Below are 19,609 nucleotides of genomic sequence, written 5' to 3'. Positions count from 1 at the left end.
AACATGACTGAAAAAAAATAAATTCAAATGCAGATTGGACACTATTAGAATCCACCAAATTCTCTCTCTCTATATATACATATATAAATATAATTTTAATTAAATTTTCTATTTTACAATTTAGAATATTCATTTATACAACCTTAACATATCAATGACTTCCTTTCTTCTCTTTCAATGGTTCATTTTGCATAGCATAAATCCCGGCATATTTTATATCAACTAAACCATTCAGTAGTCGATTATTACTTCCATCAAAACTTATTTACACTGTTGAATTTATCTTAATGCTGCCAACGTTTTCAAGTGTACATGATGGGAAGTTTTGCTTCTGCACATGACTCTGGCAAACCGTTCTAAGCTGAAGCATTCCTTCCTCACCCTAGAATGTTCAGTTCACATTGAGTTCATGAAACATTGTACCCTGACCTGTTCTTAATGCATGGTTGACCACATCTACGGAATGCGATAGTTATGTTCTTTTAAGCCTTGCTATATCAATCACTAGTAATAGTTTAAGTCTTGCTTTTATAAATCACTAGTAATAGTTTAATAAGGAGGTTTTCACGCCTGTCCAATTCTGTGTTCCCTTTCCCAACCTTTAATCTATTGATGATTAATGCCTATATGCAACCTTTGCATTGTGTTTGTGTTAACCAATCAGCAACAAGCACATATGTGGCAATGCTGTAATATTCAATAAAAGGGACTCCCCGAGACATGCTCAGGAGATGCCTCCCATATGACACTTGTCATTCGTCTGTCGTTTATTTCAACCCAACATGTACACAACCCCTCCCCCATATATTCAATAAACATTTTCCAATCTTCTTTAAAGGAATGTTCTTCTTGTTCTCTTATTCTATACGTTAGATCCACAAGCTGCTCATACCCCACCAAATTCAACTGGAGAGCTGGGATGCAATTCTATACATACCGTCCTGGGAGTTGGTCCCATTGAACTCAATGTGACTTACTTCTGAGTAAACATGTTTAAAAAGTTGGGCGCCATCCTCACTCTCTGCCCAGTGGTAGCAAGATTCCAGGGATTTCAAGGTGCTCACCCAAGGCTTGTGCTCCTTTAGAGAATTGAAGGTGTGACAGTGACTGTTGGAGCTTTAAGAAGTATGATTTATTCACATATTGACACCATAGAGGAAATCCGAATCTTACAGCATGGTCATTTTAAGCAGGGCTTGGAAAGGATGAGCCTGGAGGAGGACATGGCTGTCTTATTAGAACAATGAACACAGGCAGCCCATGCTGCAACATTTTGTTGCAGGTCCCACTTGTTTTTCTCCAAAGGCAACAAAGGAAGTTAGCACACAAGATGTATCTGGCAGTGAAATTCAGACAGCAAGACTTAGTCCTGATTCACCATGAATAGCCAATTACACGAATATGGAATAATTATGTTGAATAACACACTTGGAGTCTCCAGACATAATGGTAATTTAAATTATGGTTTTAGGAGAGACTGTTTTGTGTCGTGCTGAGTATGTCAAAATTAACATGAGCACTCAAAATTAAGTGCTGATTGCCTTAGAAGGAAAACACCACATGTAAGGACCCCAGGATGGTTAACTCCAGTCAAAGGCGACTATAGGGTTGCGGCGCTCAGCTCGCTTTGCAGGCCAAGGGAGCCGGCATTTGTCCATAGACAGTTTTCTGGGTCATGTGACCATCATGACTAAACTGCTTTTGGCCCAACAGAACACCGTGACAGAGGCCAGAGTGCATGGAAACGCCATTTACCTTCCCACTGAAACAATATCTATTTATCTGCTTGCCCTAGTGTGCTTTCAAATTGCTAGGTTGGCAGGAGCTGGGACAGAACAACAGGAACTCACTCCATCATGGGGATTTGAACCACCCACCTTCTGATCAGCAAGCCCAAGAAGCTTAATGGTTTAGACCACAGGGCCACCTTCATCTGATTGTCTTAGAAGGCAAACATCACATGTGCACCTTAATGTCACAGTATTAATACAAGTATTCAGCTACAACCCCAAAATGACTCATGTTTAAGTTATGCCATAGAAAACTGCTTTAGAAATGGAATTTGCACTGGTACATGCAAGAAGCAAAGCAGAAGGGGATTGGTGCTTTGGTTAGAAGGTGCTAATGGACTATCTGTTCCACCACAGGTATGGAGATAAGCCCTAACTTAGGCATAGGCAAACTTGGCCCTCCAGGTGTTTTGGGACGACAGCTCCCATCATCCCTGACCACTGGTCCTGTTAGCTAGGGATGATGGGAGTTGTAGTCCCAAAACATCCGGAGGGCCGAGTTTGCCTATGCCTGCCCTAACTCTTTGTGCCTTTGAATTGTACAAGCTTCACAAATAATTACATAACTTTTTGAATAACAGACTGCAGTTCTAATGGAAGCTGTAGACTTGAAATACTAGCTGTGCCTGCAGTCCCCACGGAGAACAACCCAGTTAATAGCTGAAGGGTTGGTATTGTTATAAATTGAAGGGGATCCCCTAAACCTAAGAAATTAACAAATGGTAGGATTTTTATTATTTGGGATATGAATGAAAAATACAAGCTGCAGAACTGTACCAGACAAGGAATCCCTGAGCTGGCTTATGCAAACCATATTGGCAGGGCTAGTTAAGAGCAAAGCCACTAACAGACAAAAGTGCTAATTACTGGTCATTAGGACATCTAAGGAAGGGTCTCAGGGCTGTGGGATTACCAAGGTGATGGGGAGCAGGCAGGCTGCGTTCACAGGAAAAATGTGCTTCTACAAAACTAGGCTTGGGATAGGAAATGGAAGGGAAGGAGTTGTTTGGGTGAGAGGAAGAAGGAGGAGAACTAAGACAGAACAGATCTTGGCAGGCTGGCTGAAGGGAGACTGGGAGAGATGTCTTGGACTTCAGTGCTGCATTGCTGTGAGGAGCAAGCCCCTCTTGAGATGACCATGTCGTAAGATGGTCACTCACTCCATCTTAATTCAGGTGTAAATATGTGAATAAATCTCTATTATTTGATTATTGATGTAAACCTCCCAAATGTATTGGAAAATTATAAAATAAGAATTGAAACAAGGTGATAAATTGCTGGTTAAAGTTTTATAAACTAGGAACGCAGGAACGAGAGATGTGAGGAAGTCCAAAAAGCGAAGAAAATATGGTTATTATAAGGTGTAAGTGTTTTTACTTCTTTCTTTTTTGTTTTTTTTGTTTTTTCTTCTTTATTGTATTAAGAAAATCTTTAATAAATATTTAAAAAAACAAAAAACAAACAAACTGTATTTTGTATAGTTAAGTTTTTACCTCTACCTTCAATACATTTTATTTTATTTTATTGCTATGGGTAGTGGCTGATGCAAATAAAGATTCTTCTGATCTGATCTGATCTGTGAAATCATATTTCTTAAAGCTTCCTCTTGATTCTCAAAGGAACACAGACCCCAGGTGAGTGCTTGGAACCTTCTGGAATCTTGCTACCAGTCAGCAGAGATTGACTGGTGTCCCACCTTTGTAACGTATGTTTGTAGTAGGAAAGACAAAGAGGGAGAGAGAAGCAGGTGCAGCAGTTAAAAATGAAAAAAGCAAAATGAATAAAAAAGCATACCGAATAGAAATGTATTTTAAAACTGCATTCTTAAGCACACCTATTAGGGTGTAAGCCCAAGTGAAGACAGTGGGACTTCTCAGTGGATATAGTGCAGAAAGAGAGACGCATAGGTAAAGGAAAATATATAAAAAATAATAAAAATTGTCCAGTAGACCTTAGAGACCAACTAAGTTAGTTCTCGGTATGAGCTTTCATGTGCATGCACACTTCTTCAGATACACTGAAACAGAAGTCACCAGACCCTTATATATAGTGAGAGGGTGGGGAGGGGTATTACTCAAAAGGGTGGTGGGAATGGGTGATTGGCTGATAGGTGTGGTAAACCTGTTGACGATAAGTAAAGGGACATTCTTTATCTCAGTGAGGCCTTCCACTCTGGCATGCAGCTGCCCCTGGTACTGATTTTTTTTTTGCAAGAGTTGAAGATGTACATGAAGATGTAATTTAGAGCCCAGCCAGCTCTAAATTAATACTAACACTGCTGTTCTGTTAACAAGCGAGATGCATGTATGTTTTAGTTCAGGGGCTGCCAACCTTCTTCAGGTCTATGGGTCATTTGGATGTTTGAGTAGGCAGAGAGAAAACACCCACACCCCTTCACTTTTCCAGAGACCTGTGTAAAACTCAGAGCCCCTAGAATTATCGGAACTTTGAAAAGCACCTAGGACTGAAAGAAGAAGTGGGAAAGTGGGCTATTCTTCCAACTTCTTCCTTCAGCTCTGCATAGTTTTCAAGAGAGAAAAAGGTTCTCATCCTCACTACCTCACTATCCCTATATCATGAACTGATGAAGGGAAGGATAGGAGTGAGACAAACAAAGGAAAGGTTACAAATTTTCCTAATACTGTTGTGCATTTTAAAAGGGATGTACCCTGACAGCCTCAAGGGGGTGAGGCTGTAACAGTGGTTTGCTTTCTGTTGAAAATCCTGATATTCTTGCTTGCCTGCAATTAACACAGCTAGGCTCAGAGATGGTCTGGGATGTGACTTGCCGCAACAGAGCCCCCGCTTCCCAGTGTGAAGCTCCAGGTTCAAAACACTGTGTGTTCATTTGAATCTGAGCCACTATAAGAAGCCTACCTGCTTTCAGCTGCCATTTCCAAAATGAAGATGTCCCAACACTTCAGGGTGTCTTTAAATTCTAATTCTACATGCACATACCTAGTCTTAATGTTTGGCTGTTTGGTTGTTAACTTTGAATCTCTCCTTTCCATCAAAAGGTGCTCAAAATTACCTAGCAGCAATAAAACACAAATTAACAATCCAAACTGTACAAATGGGGCAGGTAAAATACATAAATAAAATCAATAACACTGATCACCAGAGGGTAGGAAATGTGGTATATTAGTAGCACCTGGAAAAGCTTGGTCCATAGCAATTTTTAAAGCCTGGGGATAGCAACTTGGCGGCTTGCTATCATCCTGGAGTACAGTTTATTGGGTGAAAGCTATTCAGTATTTCACAGAAACAATATTGTTATCAATCCACATGCACGAAATACAAAATCCAGGGCTTCCCAAATAAATACATGGCAGCTGAAACAGTAGGCTTTTGCTCAAGTTCTCAATATTGTTGCCATTGCATAATCTGTGTACCAACTCACTGCAGAGTCTGACCTCAGGAAATAATTAAAACATCTCAGCATGGTGCATTGAAAGCATATTGATCTTTCTGGGAAATTTTGTTCCTCTGACAGCTTCAGGCTGCCTTGATTCTTATTATTTTTTAAGAGAGCCCCCCCCCCCCATTAAGAATCGAACAGTTGCATTTCCCTGCATTTGGCTCTGGGAATGTCCTGAAGCCAGTCAAAGTAAGTCTGTGCTCCTTAGCATTAGGAAATAATCATCAAATCACCCGAGGGAGCGAAAAATGGAAGTGGCACAAAGCACCAGGTATTGTCAGACACTGACATCATTTCTGATTTTTTAAAAAAAATAACAGGAAGCTGAGATAGCATATATTCTGACTGGGGACTCAATCTGAAGCAATGGTACCACACACCTCTGTGGTCAGAAACACTCTAGTGTGAGCAGATGCTTTTAGCGTTGTGGCAACAGTTCTCTGGAATTCTCATCCCTTTGAAGCAAGCCCTGTATCTATCAACAGGGGCATCCACCTGTTGCCCCTTGTTTCCACTGCTCTTTGACTTCTCCCTGGAGCCATTAGCTATCACTTTCTGTTCTAACCCCAATATAAAGGAGTCCTGGAGAGAGGCGGAAGAGCATCTTTTAAACTTCTAGACAACATGATCTGCATGGTAAGTAACCCACAAGAGGCTCTGCCTACTTCAAGGGAGCTACTTCAAGCTGAACAGATGGCAGGTCTTCCTATTAGCCTTCACAAATCCCGAATCGTGTATTTTAATGTAGCCCCAGGTATGCAATCAAAGCTAAAAGAAGCAGCCAATAGTCCAAACGGCAATAAATTTTACAAGTTCAAATTCCACAAAATATAAACAAGTTGTATACTGTAAATTATATTCCCAACGGCTATTCTTGTTGTGGTTGTTTTAAATGATACTGGTCAATGGAACAGTCCCCAATTGTCTTTGTTAGGCCAAATTGTAATAATACAAATTGTAATACAAATACAAATAAAACAGTCTCCAATTGTCTTTGTTAGGCCAAATTGTAATAATACAATTTTTTTTTGTATTTCTTTCAGATACTCCCCATACCCCTCCATCCTGACATTCTTAAAAATTGACAAAATCTAATTTATAATTTTGTATTCCAAAAAAGAACCCTGGATTAGCATTGAAAAACTAGTATTACAGGCCAGATGGAAGGGGATGGAGCTTTCATATCTGTTGTGATATTAAGACACATTTCAAATAGGACAGCTTTGTTTTATTATTAGGAAGGTTAATAAGAAATGAATTTCATTAGAATAGGGTAGGTTACAAGAAAAAGATGTATGGGTCTTGCCATTTCTTAATCTAACTCTTTATGCATTACAATCTATACACTGAGCATATGGGGGGGGAAATGGCAGCACCATCTTTCTCCAGTTTGTTCACCACTCATTCCACAAACTACCACCCACAGATTGGGGATATGAGCTTGCAGTGTATATCATTTTATATTGGGAGAACTTATTCAGGTTATGAAACTTTTATAACAATGATGCTTCGATTTCTACTGAATAAGTCAGACTAGTTGTGGGAGCCCCAGGGCTTAATTGGCTGCATATTTGTCAGTTTCAACATTTATTGGCTAATTCTGTCTTTATGGCTAGACCCCTTACTAAATTCGAAGGATTTTTAAAAAATTAAATCTGGGTCATTGGGGCAGAGTATTAGTATTTGTGCTTTAATTTTTAAACAACAACAACAACTTTTTGTTATGTTTCATTAGAAGGTCTTCAACTTACCTGGGAGAAGAACTCACAACTGAAAATAGATGAATATAAGGGGAAAGACTTTTGGGGGTCTAAGCCTAATAAATCAACCTCATTTTATGGAATGGAATATTCCTTAAAAAGTTATGTACAGGTAATACCATACAGCTTTGCAGCTTTCTGATAAGCTATCAAATAACCCATACTATAGGATTGTTAGCATAGCTGTGGTAGCAGGGGGCAGTTTTCCTACTTAATGGTGGGAATGCTCTTTGGCATCCACATTTTGGGCTGATGATTCTGAAATTATTATTATTTTAATTAAATGCCCCATTTAAGCCTCCCCACAACTTGGTCTTTTGAATTTGTGGGGTGATCAATAAAAATGTTTTCCACTGTAAAGAACATCTTACATTGATGCAGATTGCAGTAAGAACTTATTTGGCTCAGAAGTCAAAGATGTTTCAAGACTCTTGTCGTGGTATAAGAATATGTGGACTCTTGACTATTGCTGAGAAAATAACTCACATATTACGTGTTTCTAAGAGTAGGGAAGACCCAGAACGTTCCTATACCATTTGGTGAGATTGCATTTCTTACGTGTCAAATTCAGATATACAAAGCGCTCTTCCCCCAAAATTTGGCTTTCACCGTGTGTTTTGCAGCTCGCATCTTTCCACAATATCTGCTCTCTACTTATTTGGAAAACATTCTGTACTGCTCTGCTCCTACGTTTTGCAATTTTGGTTGTGCTTTGGTTGTTTTTCATAAATAAAAACTTTTTTTTTAAAAAAAGAAAGAAACCAGTGGGGTTTAAAATCTCGATGCTTTAGGCGTGAAAGAGCTTTCAGGCTTCGTTTGGAATTTCTGCATAGATGGAAAGCCACCGAGGTTATTTAAAGTCAATGCTGGTGGATCAGGAGGAAGAGGTCATCACAGCAGGCGACCTCTCTTTGCCTCCGCAAGCACCCTTCTTCTCCGGTAAGGGCGGAATAAAATTTGATGCAAGGGGATGAAGTGGGAGGAGAAGAGGAGCTCGCTGATTTGAATAAAAGACGGCGGTCGGAGGGGGGCGAGGGTCTGCTTCTGCGGCTCGCTTTGCAAGTCAGAGCCAGTGCGCGCGTTGCTTCAGCACCACCAGGCGCGGACAGCTCCCCGTGGGGCTCTCTTGATCCAGCCTGGACGATGCTGCGGAGCAAAGGGACGAGCCCAGAGCCCAGGAAGGCTATTGAATCTTCTCTGAAACATCTAGCGGAAAGACAAGGGGAGTAGAGAGGGGAGCAGCCAACACACTGTTAAGAAACCGCGTCTTCGCAGCAGCTCCAGACTGATCTACAGAAGACACTTAACCGCCTGCCGAAAAGCCACTTGTGGCTCTCCTTCTACTTCAAGGGGATTTAAAGTGTTCCTTCGCGGAGAAGCAAGAGCCAGCAGCCTAAAGGCAGGAGGAAAAGGTTTGGGAAATTTTATTTTTTATTTTTATAACTTATTTCCCCCTAGCGTGACTCTGTGCGCAAAAATCTCAGCCCTGAGCTTAGACTGAGGATCGAGATAAGTGTCCGGGATTCATTAAAGCGGCAAGTGAGTGGTGAGCAACGCGGCAGGGCTGGGTGTGTGTGAGACTATCGCCGAAGACCACAGAAGTTCAGAGAGCAAACAAATGTGAGTGCCCTGAATTCTCCCGGGGCTCTCTGGGGCATTTAGCTATTCTCTCTTCATTCTTTCAGTCTGCCTGTTTCAAGTTCCTTGGAGTCACCTATTTGGGAGCAGGGGAGAGGGGTTCAAACGCTGAAAGATCACACATCTCTCTCTCCCCAAATCCCTCAATAGTAACAATAGCAATAATAGATGATAATTATTAATTGTGCTTACGTCACACGCCTTATCTAGTTGTAATCCCCTATAGGGTAGGTCAGTATTCTCCATATTGCAGACTGAGACGTTTCTGGGTTAGAGAGTAGGTTGCCTAAGGCCACCTGGTGAATTCATGGCAGAGGTGAGATCTGAATCATGGACTGTCAGATCTGTAGTGAAATAATGGATTCTGTAGGTGGGAACTGCCAAGCATCTTATTAGAACAGAAGCAAATTGCCCTGATCTCACTACTGGTTTGTCAATATTATTATTCCCCATACTATAGTTGTTTTTGTGGGGGGTTGATGAGGCTGGTCAGTGTGTGGCTTGACTACAGTTGCCTAGTGAGTTCACGGAAGAGGAATGATTAGAGTCTGGCACCTCTTGAATGTAGCTAAAGACACACACCACCCTTTTAAATGAGGTGCCAGAATTCACCATGAACACCTTCCTTGTTCTCTTAAAAGTGTCAATGGAAGCCCCCCCCCCCCGAGAGGTGCCAGAACTGAGTTCCAGTGAGTTCTGGCTGAAAAAAGCCCTGCATATGTGTGCTTTGAGTGTGCTTTAAAGGTATGGCGTGTATATGCAGCCTCAGTCTCTGAGCCACTGCGCCACTTGTTTTTGTACAAGCTACTATGCTACACCAGCATGAAGTATTTTGAATCCTCCAAGCAGTGGCATAGTGGGGGGGGGCAGGGGGGCTGTTGCCCCGGGCGCACAGAACCAGGTGCCCCCTGTGGAGATCCCTATTGCATGCCCTCTGTGCCAAGTGCGCAAGTACCCACCCGTTGGTGGCGAGGGCTGGGGAGTGAAGGGTGAAGAGCTGCACCACACCTTACACTTTCCCTCCACAGAAAACACCACCATGCAGGATGAAAGTGCCTATTGTCTTGTTGTGTCTTGCTACTAAGCAGCTGTGTCTTGCATGCTAAGCAGCTGGAATTGGCCAAACCTCATATGGGTTACCTGCTTTCTCTTATAGCTGAAGTGCTTTCTCTATAGAAAAAGTGCACTGGGAAAAGTCGTGATGTTAATTAACATTCTACATATCCTGATAGGTTTTGTGCCCTCTTTTGTCATGCTGCTGGCACACTACCTTTTGAAATGAGAAGGTCAATTACCCAGCAGCTTTCTACTGTCAGGTGACAAAGTGTGTGTGTGAATGACATGAGGCTGCCTTGGGTCTCCCTAGCAGTGAATCAGAAGGGAAAGAGATATGCTCCAATCCAGAATCTATTAACAGACAGCACAATCTTTGTTGCAAGTGCCCTTGAAATGGTCAAGCAACGTGGTAAGAATACAAAGTTGGTTTTACTGATGGAAGGCTGAGTGAACTCTGCCTTGGGCATATGTAAGTAAAATGTTTGCGGGTTGCTGTACACACCACCTGGAAGAGAATCCTGATGAACCAGGCTGGGAAGCAGAAACAAGGTGGCCCATCTTCTTGTTGGCAAATCATCATTATTCCCCCCCCCCCCTGCAATCACACCCACCTGCAATCTGAGGGGGATTAAAATCAGGGCAAAACACTATTTTATCACATTTATGTTTATTTTATCTATTACGTTTATAACCAACCTTTCCTGACAAAGGAGCTCAAGGCAACATTGGTGTCATGTTTGAAGCATTCATCTTAGTCAGTACCTTAAGAGGATTTGTGTAGTTTGGTTAGATTCCTGCAGATGCAAGAGTAATCCTTGCATTTATGTCCATGCAAGTAACTTCAACTGTGAGCAAATAATTAATGGAACTCTGGGCCACTTTGATAGTCACACAATTCCTGCACAGAAAGTACTTCCAAGTAGGAATAACTATGAAACATATCTGTAGATATTAGCATGTGATAGTCCTATCTTGGTATATAGATATAGATTGTTTGTCTGCTACGCAGCTATGACTTCCAATACATACACATTTTTAAAGCCCTCACATGTCGGATTATAGTGCATGTGCAGTTTGGGTGTTAGTTCCTATGTACAGTATCTTCCATTCAGTGCCAGATTTATGTATAAGCTAAACAAGCTATAGCTTAGGGCCCCATTCTCTTGAATGAAAGAATTAAAGGAAAAAACACCTGGATGTACATTTCCAAAATATAATATAAAAAACAAATAAAATAAAACCTACATACAGCAATAGTGTTTTGTGTTGTGTAGGCTCCTGTGATGCAAGTAATGGGCCCTGCCTGCTAGCCTGCTCCCTAAAATATCACTGGTTTGCTCATTTCTATATATAGGGTGCTTACATAAAATATGTATTTTATGATAATATATATATTTTGTTATGTGCAAATGGCTTTAGAGACCTATTAAGTTCATAAGTTACCATATAGCATATATTCAACACAAAAAACAGCTACAATTTGTTGTTGACAAAGGACAGCTGGACATATAAAGGGCCCCATTACCTTCAGTAGCTTAGGGCCTCATCAAACCTGCTTCCATGCATAATTTGAATATAACACATGAAGCAAATCTGCTTTGGCAGCTTCTTTGATTCCTTGTGCATTTTGCAGCACACAGGGCAACAGAAGTAATAGTTACACACATTTTATTGATCCTACGTAAGCAGATACCAGGACAACTCCCTGCAAAAACCCTTTCCCATTCAAACACAGGAGCTAACACACTCATGTTTCTGCTTGACTGAGGGAAGGAAAAGAAATGAACTAAGCTGCTTACAAGAGGAGGCATGCGCCTTATAGTGTTTCCACACCAGATATCCAAAAGCATCTCACATTGATGTACTGATAGTTGCTGATGTGGAATGTGAGAACATCACCGATGCCGGATGGAACATGGAAGTAAAACTGCACATTTGAGCCAGTAGAGATGTTAGATTGGGTTTTGCGGACATTAGCATGTCATCAACACAAATGTAGGACTTACCCATGGAAAATACAATCCCAAGCATTCTTTCTAGAAAGTAAGTCCTATTGAACTCAGCAGGAGCTTCTTCTGAGTGAACATGCTTAGGATTGCACTGTAAACTCTTGTCATCCTCATCCAGTCAATCTGCTCAGAATTCACTACTGAACAGGACCAGTCTGAATGTAGGAAACAGCAAAGAATGTTAAGAAAATGTATTGCAGTGAAGAAAACAAATGTTTGATTTTTCGCTCACATGCATGGAAAATCTCTCCCTCCCACAACATGTGTGCTTATTGGCCATGCTCATGCTCTTCCCTCATCGAAGTCCTCCCCACATTTCACCAATCCCTCACCCTTTATTGGAACTGTTTCCATGTGAAATTGCTTCCATAAGCCCTTCTTACAATCAGCCCCTCTTCTGCTTCACTTTGCAGACTTGCTCTGATCCCCTTCCAGTGTTGCACTCACCACCCCCAGGAGCAGAGTGCTGACATCAGGAGTGGGATGGGGGGAAGATTCGGAAGGAGCCGACAAGCAGATCTATTATGGGATTCATGCTATCCCTGGCTATGTAAAGAAGCCACTGCTTATTAGAGTGCCTATTAAAAACCATTCACACATTTCCAATTTCCCCCCAGATGGAAAACATCAGCATAATGCATAATTCATTGGCATAGACTGGGAGTTTTCTTCCTCTGCAAAGCTTTGGATAGTGAATACAACTCACTATTCCCTGTGAAAAGAATCAGTTCCCCAGTGCTTTTTTTTCAGTGGGCATTTTGCTCCTCCTTGTGGCAAGATATGAAATACTCCAAATTATCCATTGGCAGATCCTCAGCTTTGTTTCATACAGTATTGTACCTTCTTGGCAGAGAGCTACTAATCTGAGTTGTAGTCAGTCCCTGGAGTCCAGTCACACACAGAGAAATGATGCAAATGGATGTAGGATGACAACCTCACTGCTGTTTTCTCCAGGCAATTTGTTTTTTTCCTGTTTTGCTTATACCTACCAGTTGCTTGGTCCCTGCTCCTGCCAACCTAGCAATTCGAAAGCATGTCAAAGTTCAAGCAGATCAATAGGTACCACTCCAGTGGGAAGATAAATGGTGTTTCCATGCTCTGCTCTGGTTTGCCAGAAGCGGCTTAGTCATGTTGGCCACATGACCCAAAAGCTGTCTGCGGGCAAATGCCGGCTCCCTCGGCCTATAGAGCAAGATGAGCGCCGCAACCCCAGAGTCATCTACAACTGGACCTAATGGTCAGGGGTACCTTTACCTTTACCCTTACCCACCAAAAAAGTATTCTGGCATTCATCATGTGGAATCTAAAACCTGAATTTTACAAGCTATTATTCAAAGAGTAACTAGTCACACAGGGATGGTGGTGTGTGTGCTTGCTTTATTGATGGCTTTATTTACGCAATAATTCTCTCCCCCACCCCCATAAACATACATGGAGGTTCTTCATTTGTGGTGCTAGATCCTTATTTTGGCTCTATAGGTGTTTCCACTGTGAGGATTCTCATTCAGTTCATAATATTTTGTTGGTGGGTAATGTTATTCTTGAATCAACTGCTGTTGGGATTGCTGTGTCCCCTCCCCCTTTAATCCATTGGTTATGTTGAAGGCTGTGCTTTCCAAATTCTCAGTGTGACACAGTAATAATATAAATAATATATATTATTTATATCTATCTATCTCTATCATCTATCTATCTATCTATCTATCTATCATCTATCTATCTCTATCTATCTATCTATCTATCATCTATCTATCTATCTATCTATCATCTATCTATCTATCTATCTATCTATCATCTATCTCTATCTATCTATCTATCTATCTATCTATCATCTATCATCTATCTATCTATCTATCATCTATCTATCTATCTATCTATCTATCTATCTATCTATCTATCTATCATCTATCTATCATCTATCTATTATTTATAATATAAATAATAATTTATTAATTATACTTTATAATTTATTATTTATACCCTGCCCATCTGGCTGGGTTTCCCCAGACACTTCCAACCGAATATTAAAAACAATACAGCATCAAACATTAAAAACGTCCCTAAACAGGGCCGCCTCCCAGTAGCCTCCCAGATGGCTTGGAATACAGTTTTGCTCATAAAGGGGGGAAATGCCGCTGTCTGTGAGGAAAAGAACAAGATACCTGCCACCTATCCCCATTCCCCAAACAGGAGCCAACCACAGTGGCCGTCAGATCTTTCTTCAAAACTGGTAAGGGGATAGTGTACTCCACCAAACCTGAAGGCAGTAGAGTAGTTTTGGGGTGTTGGGAAAGAACTGGTGAATACCAATAAATCCTGAAGTCCTTTGTGTGTGAGAAACTACTAAACAAAACAGCAGACTGCCTGAATTCCAAAAGTGTGGCGTTGACTCACTCTCTAGCCAAAAGAACCTCCAGCAGAGTTTAAAACTGAAATAAACATTTGCAAAACACGGGAAATGTAGGTTGCTAGACCTTTAAATATCCCAGTGTTAAGCACTCACAATGTGTTCCCCCACCTTTACTCCTCTGGTATTGAGTAGACTACGCATTGCTCAATCTGGATAACCCTCTTGTGTCATGCAGGGCTTGACAGGTTTGGAGACTAAGTTCATCATCTGACTATGCCCTATTCAGGCATATCCAACTCCCAACAGACTGTGATCTTCTCCCAGTACAAAAAACTGGCAGTGATCTACGCATTGTCATTGGAGGGAGGAGGAGCGTGCTTGGGGTGGGTGGATTGCCCAGAGTTGTTGAGCTTTTTTGGGGAAGAATTGCACAGAGTTTTTTTGCTTTTCCCCTGTAACTTTTTGTACATAAGGATCGCGCGATCTACCAGGATCAGCCGGGGATCTACCTGTAGATCATGATCTACTGGTTGGACGTCCCTGCCCTGTCTGAATGAAAAGCAAATGCTGGGATTGGACCCTGGTGGTGAGTGGGACAATTGCACAATGATACCAGCCTTTGGATGCCACCACAGCTTCTTTTTTTACAATTTTAAGCTTGTGACCATGTCTTTGATGAAGAGAAAACATGGACCACTTATAAACGCCATCTCCAACCCCTTGAAAGATTCCATCAACAGTGTCTGTGAAAAAAATTACACATCACTTGGGAAGACAGGCAAACTAATGCCAGTGTACTGGAAGAAGCAAAGATCACCAGTGTTGAAGCAATGATTCTTCAACGTCAACTTCTTTGGACTGGTCATGTTGCTCGGATGCCTGATTATTGTCTTCCAAAGCAACTACTCTATTCCGAACTTAAAAATGAAACGCGTAATGCTGGTGGTCAACAAAAGAGGCTTAAAGACTCTCTCAAGGCAAATCCCCAAAATTGTAGTATAAAGACTGACAATTGGGAACACTGGCCTGCGAGTGCTCCAATTGGAGAACAGCCTTTACCAAAGGTATCACAGACTTTGAAGATGCTCAGACTCAGGACGAAAGGGAGAGACATGCTAAAAGGAAGGCAGGTTTGGCAAACCTTCACCAAGATCAACTCCTGCCTGGAAACCTATGTCTTCACTGTGGAAGGACGTGTGGATCCAGAATTGGCCTCCACAGTCACTTATTGACTCACTGTTAAGACCATGTTCATGGAAGACAATCTTACTCAGCTACAAGTGATCATCAAGGAGGAGGAAGCAATCCATATTCCTAGTGGTGGTGGTGGTGGTGGTTGTACTATACATAGAAACTGGATCTAAACTTAATTTACCCTCCAATTTCCATACAACAGCCATTCTATAAGTATAGGTTTACTCTCAAACCTACCAACAGCTTGCCGATAAATCTTCAATTTCAGCAGCTCATCTTAAGAGTATGGGCTTTTTGCCAGTTTCATAGGGATGATAACTGCAAATTTTCTTGCAATCTCTGGTGAATGGAAGACAAAGAACACAATTTTTCATAGAAATGAAAAATGCTAGAAGATTTTCAGTGTCAAAACAACAACTTCCTTTTTTTTCCAGAGAAGGGAAATAAAATCTAAACCACTCCGAAAAAGCACCAAGAGGTTTGAGAGAGAAAGAGAAGAGAGGAGTTGCCATCAATCAGAGTGTAATTGGATCTGAGGTTCAGCATAAGCCGTTTTCAATGTAACTGCTGTAAAATGAGGCAATTATAAAGCTGACAATTATAAAGTGGAGGATCTTACCTACACCATATGCTCATGTCTGGTCTCTGGTACATCAGCGAAGCTGGCAGGGGAACATTGTAAAACCAGAGTGAGCTAGACCATGTGCACAGCTGGGTAACTTCACTGAATGAAGGGCCCAGGTGTCACTGGAGATAGGAGTGTCTACCTTTTCCAAGGATATTCCATCAGAGATGTTGTGGAAGCAGGAGGTGAAATATCCATGTTATGTCCGAAAGCAACTGCCAGCTATAGAATGCAGCAGTGATGATAGAACTGCACAGGACTGTTGGCGAGCAGCCCCCCCAGGAAAGGCTGACTCCTCCGAGGCCTCTCTCGGGTGGTCTGCCCCTGGCTGGTCTTGGCTCAGTCCAGGGAGACACCTCCCTCTTGAGAGATGCACACTCACTTTCCCCTTGCATCTCAGCAGAAGAAAGAAACAGTCTGAAAGTAGCCCAGTATTGTACTTTATTCACAGACTGTACACTGTACATAGAGCTAGTACAAATCATGTCTGCTCTCTCAGCAGCCTCCGTACAACTCACTCCTCTTCCTCCATTGCAGCAACAACAGGAAGGTCTCAAGTTACACTGAGAACACAACCCTGAGAACAGTGTAGGACATCCTGTCTCACGCTCAGTAACATCAGAAGTATCACATGATGTAAACAATGTGCTGCTATCACGCAGCTGGTGAGCACACAAATCCCAACAAGGATATCTGTATCACTTACCTTGTAGTGGTCTCAGAAGTTCAGTGGCTGGTATCCTCTCCTTCCTATGCAAAGGAGACATAGGCCTGTCTAATCACAGATGCTACTGGGGTCGGTGGTGTAGCGTGGTTTGCTGATGCCCAGGAGGGGCATGTGCGTGCACCAGGGGGTGGACCATGGAAGGTGAAAGAAGCCTGCCGTGCCATCTCAACCCTTGCCGCTGATGCCTCTGCTTTGCGAGGCGGGGATCTGATCTGAACAATTCACCAGGAGAATCGTTCAGATCAGATCTCTGCCTCGCAAAGCGACACAGGGCTGACAGGGCGGCATGAGCAGCTCTCCCAAGAAAAATGTGCCTGGGGCCATCACCCCGCAGCCCCATCCCCATGCTGTACCCCCGACTGGGGTAATTTGTCATTCATGCAGGACACTTCTAATCTGGCCAACAATGCCAGTGCTAGGAATCAGCACCCTGCATTCACCATCACTCCAAAGCACACCATTTGTGTATCCCCTTCCCTGTCCCTGGACCCTAACAATGAATGCTATCACCCCCAATTTCTATGTTACTGGTTGTGTGGTATAGCACCAATCTTGAAGTGGTAGAACGTGCTATGTGTGGAGAGACGGAGGGAGGGCAGCTTTATTTGTCCATGTTTGATTGTTTCTCAGACAAGATGTAAATGGAAATTACAACACAATCTCAAAATACACTGATTTTTATTTGCAGTTTAAAATTGAATATAGTGAAAGAGACATTTAAAGCTGGCTGTGAATATTGTCCCCCTATTGAAATATCTTCCCTCCCGAGTTGAAAACTGAAATGATGCCCCTGAAGATTGCTCTGGTTATGCCAACTACTGATCTGGTTTGTTTTGAACCAAGAGCTGCTCCTAACTAGAGATTATTAGATAGTCCTTCCGTAGGATAAAACTCTGTCAGGATAAGCTGGTTTACATTTCCTCCTGGTTTTTGACCTCAAGCCTTTGTCCAATTTATATCCTGCTAATTGCCAAATCCAATTAACACCAAAATGAAAAGGTGCCAGAGCTCCAAAGGTGAGGCCATACAATCTGTCACCCATTTCTACACAGCAGGCTACCCTAGATCATTATGGATGGAGCCCCTATTGAGTAAAGACATACATAAAAACATGTCTTGAATAATGCTATAAAAGGAGAAATCATACTGAAGACAGAAGTGGCCAACTGAGTGAATGATAGATCTCTTGATGTAGTTTGCAAAGCTTCAGAAGAACTTTGCTGAACTTTGGGTTCAATCCCTGGAAACTCCAGGTGTAGCTAGGAAATACTCTTGTTTGAGACATCAGAAGGTCTGGGTAGACAATGCTGGATTAGAGGAACCAATGGGCTGACTCAGTGGAAGGCAGGTGAATGCCTTATGTTCCCAACTGATAATATTTTAAAAGAGTATCAACAGGAACGTATTATTCACCAGGTGTGGGAAACTGTGGATATATAACCCCCTTCCCTTATAGTTCTGGTATATTAGTGTCCCAACTCCTAAACCACTCAAGGAAGCGAAGTTGATAGTAAACAATTATACAACGGAAGACATTAAAATAACAAAGGGTACAAGACAAGGATGCCCATTATCACCATTATTATTCATCTTGGTGCTGGAGGTTCTGCTAAAATCAATAAGAAAAAATGAAGAAATAAAAGGGGTGTCTGTAGGGAAAAAATGAGTATAAAGTTAAAGCATTTGCGGACGATCTTGTAATGACGGTAGAAGAGCCAGCGGGAAGTGTTAAAAGAATCCTAGAAGAAATAGAACAGTTTGGTCAAGTTGCAGGTTTTTATTTAAATAAGAGAAAGACCAAAATTATTGCGAAAAATATGGACCAAGAATTAATAGAGGAAATGCAACAAAGTACAGGGCTGGAAGCGGTGAATAAAGTGAAATATTTAGGAGTATGGTTAACCCCAAAGAATATTGATTTGTTTCAAAATAACTATGTACCTGTTTGGAACAGGATAAAAAGGGATCTGGAGGTGTGGGGAAGATTGAAGCTATCTTTTTGGGGAAGGATATCTACGATAAAGATGAGTGTGCTGCCAAGGATGTTATTTCTATTCCAATCACTACCGATAATAAAAGGGGCATCAATTTTTAAAGAATGGCAAAAAATAGTTTCAAGATACATCTGGCAGGGCAAGAAGCCAAGGATTCAGTTTAAGTTATTAACAGATGCGAGAGAAAGAGGTGGCTTCGCCCTGCCAGACTTGAAACTATATTATGAAGCATCCTGCCTCTGTTGGTTAAAGGAATGGATTAAATTAGTGAATGGAGAGTTGTTAGATCTAGAAGCATTTGATAATAGATTCGGGTGGCAAGCATATCTGTGGTATGAAAAGAAAAAAATTCATAAAGGATTTGAAAACCGCGTCTTCTGAAGATCATTGATAGAAGTGTGGGAGAGGTATAAAAATTTGTTGGAACCAAGTCTCCCCCATTGGCTTTCACCATTGGAAGTGATGAGTGTGAAAAAGATAAACATGAGGGGGAGGTGGATAACTTATGGAGAATTGATAGTAAGAGAGGGGGGGAAATGGAAAATGAAGACTTATGAAGAGGTGAAAGAATTTGTTTATGATTGGTTGCACTACTACCAGATTAGCAAAATGTTTAAAAAAGACTGTAAAATGTGTGGATATGAAGGAAAAGAATCAAAATTTCAAATAGAGGTATTGAATAATGAGTATAAAAATTTGCCTAAAATGTATAGTATGTTGTTGGAATGGCATACAAAAGATGAAGAGGTGAAATCAGTAATGATACATTGGGCCAGAGACTTTGGTTATAATATACAATATGATGATTGGACGAAATTATGGAATGAAAGGTTAAAATTTACGGCGTGTACTGCGTTGAAGGAAAATGTAATGAAAATGGTATATAGATGGTACATAACGCCAGTTAAATTAGGTAAAATGTATAAAACATGTAACAAGTGTTGGAAATGTAAAGAAAAAGAAGGAACTTTCTATCATATGTGGTGGGAATGCAGAAAAGTGAAAGGCTTCTGGGAAACGATATATAAGGAATTGAAAAAGATGTTGA

General features: G+C 41.4%; 1 protein-coding gene and 1 long non-coding RNA gene across 10 annotated transcripts in view; one reads left to right on the top strand and one right to left on the bottom strand.

Moving 5' to 3' along the window:
* LOC309356603 overlaps positions 1-19,609 on the bottom strand; it is a 187,516-nt gene that overhangs the window by 6,104 nt on the left and 161,803 nt on the right. The gene's annotated exons all lie outside the window — the stretch shown is intronic.
* LOC309356018 (prolactin-releasing peptide receptor-like) overlaps positions 8,026-19,609 on the top strand; it is a 247,944-nt gene continuing 236,360 nt past the window's right edge. For 4 of the 9 annotated variants that reach the window (XM_081887200.1, XM_081887197.1, XM_081887198.1 and 1 more), the window contains exon 1: positions 8,026-8,380. Coding sequence is in view for 1 of the 9 variants with exons in the window: in XM_081887193.1 (XP_081743319.1) it covers positions 10,184-10,211 (28 nt within the window). In the remaining 8 variants the exon portion in view is untranslated. Of the gene's footprint in view, positions 8,381-8,550; positions 8,589-9,792; positions 10,212-19,609 lie in introns of those variants that run through there. The other 5 variants (XR_014162685.1, XM_081887193.1, XM_081887195.1 and 2 more) reach the window with 2 other exon arrangements.

The sequence above is a fragment of the Podarcis melisellensis genome (genome assembly GCF_964234715.1).
Source record: "Podarcis melisellensis genome assembly, chromosome: 1".
NCBI classification, from domain to species: domain Eukaryota; kingdom Metazoa; phylum Chordata; class Lepidosauria; order Squamata; family Lacertidae; genus Podarcis; species Podarcis melisellensis.
Note: the sequence above shows the minus strand (reverse complement) of the source record. Positions and strands in the feature narration are given on the sequence as shown.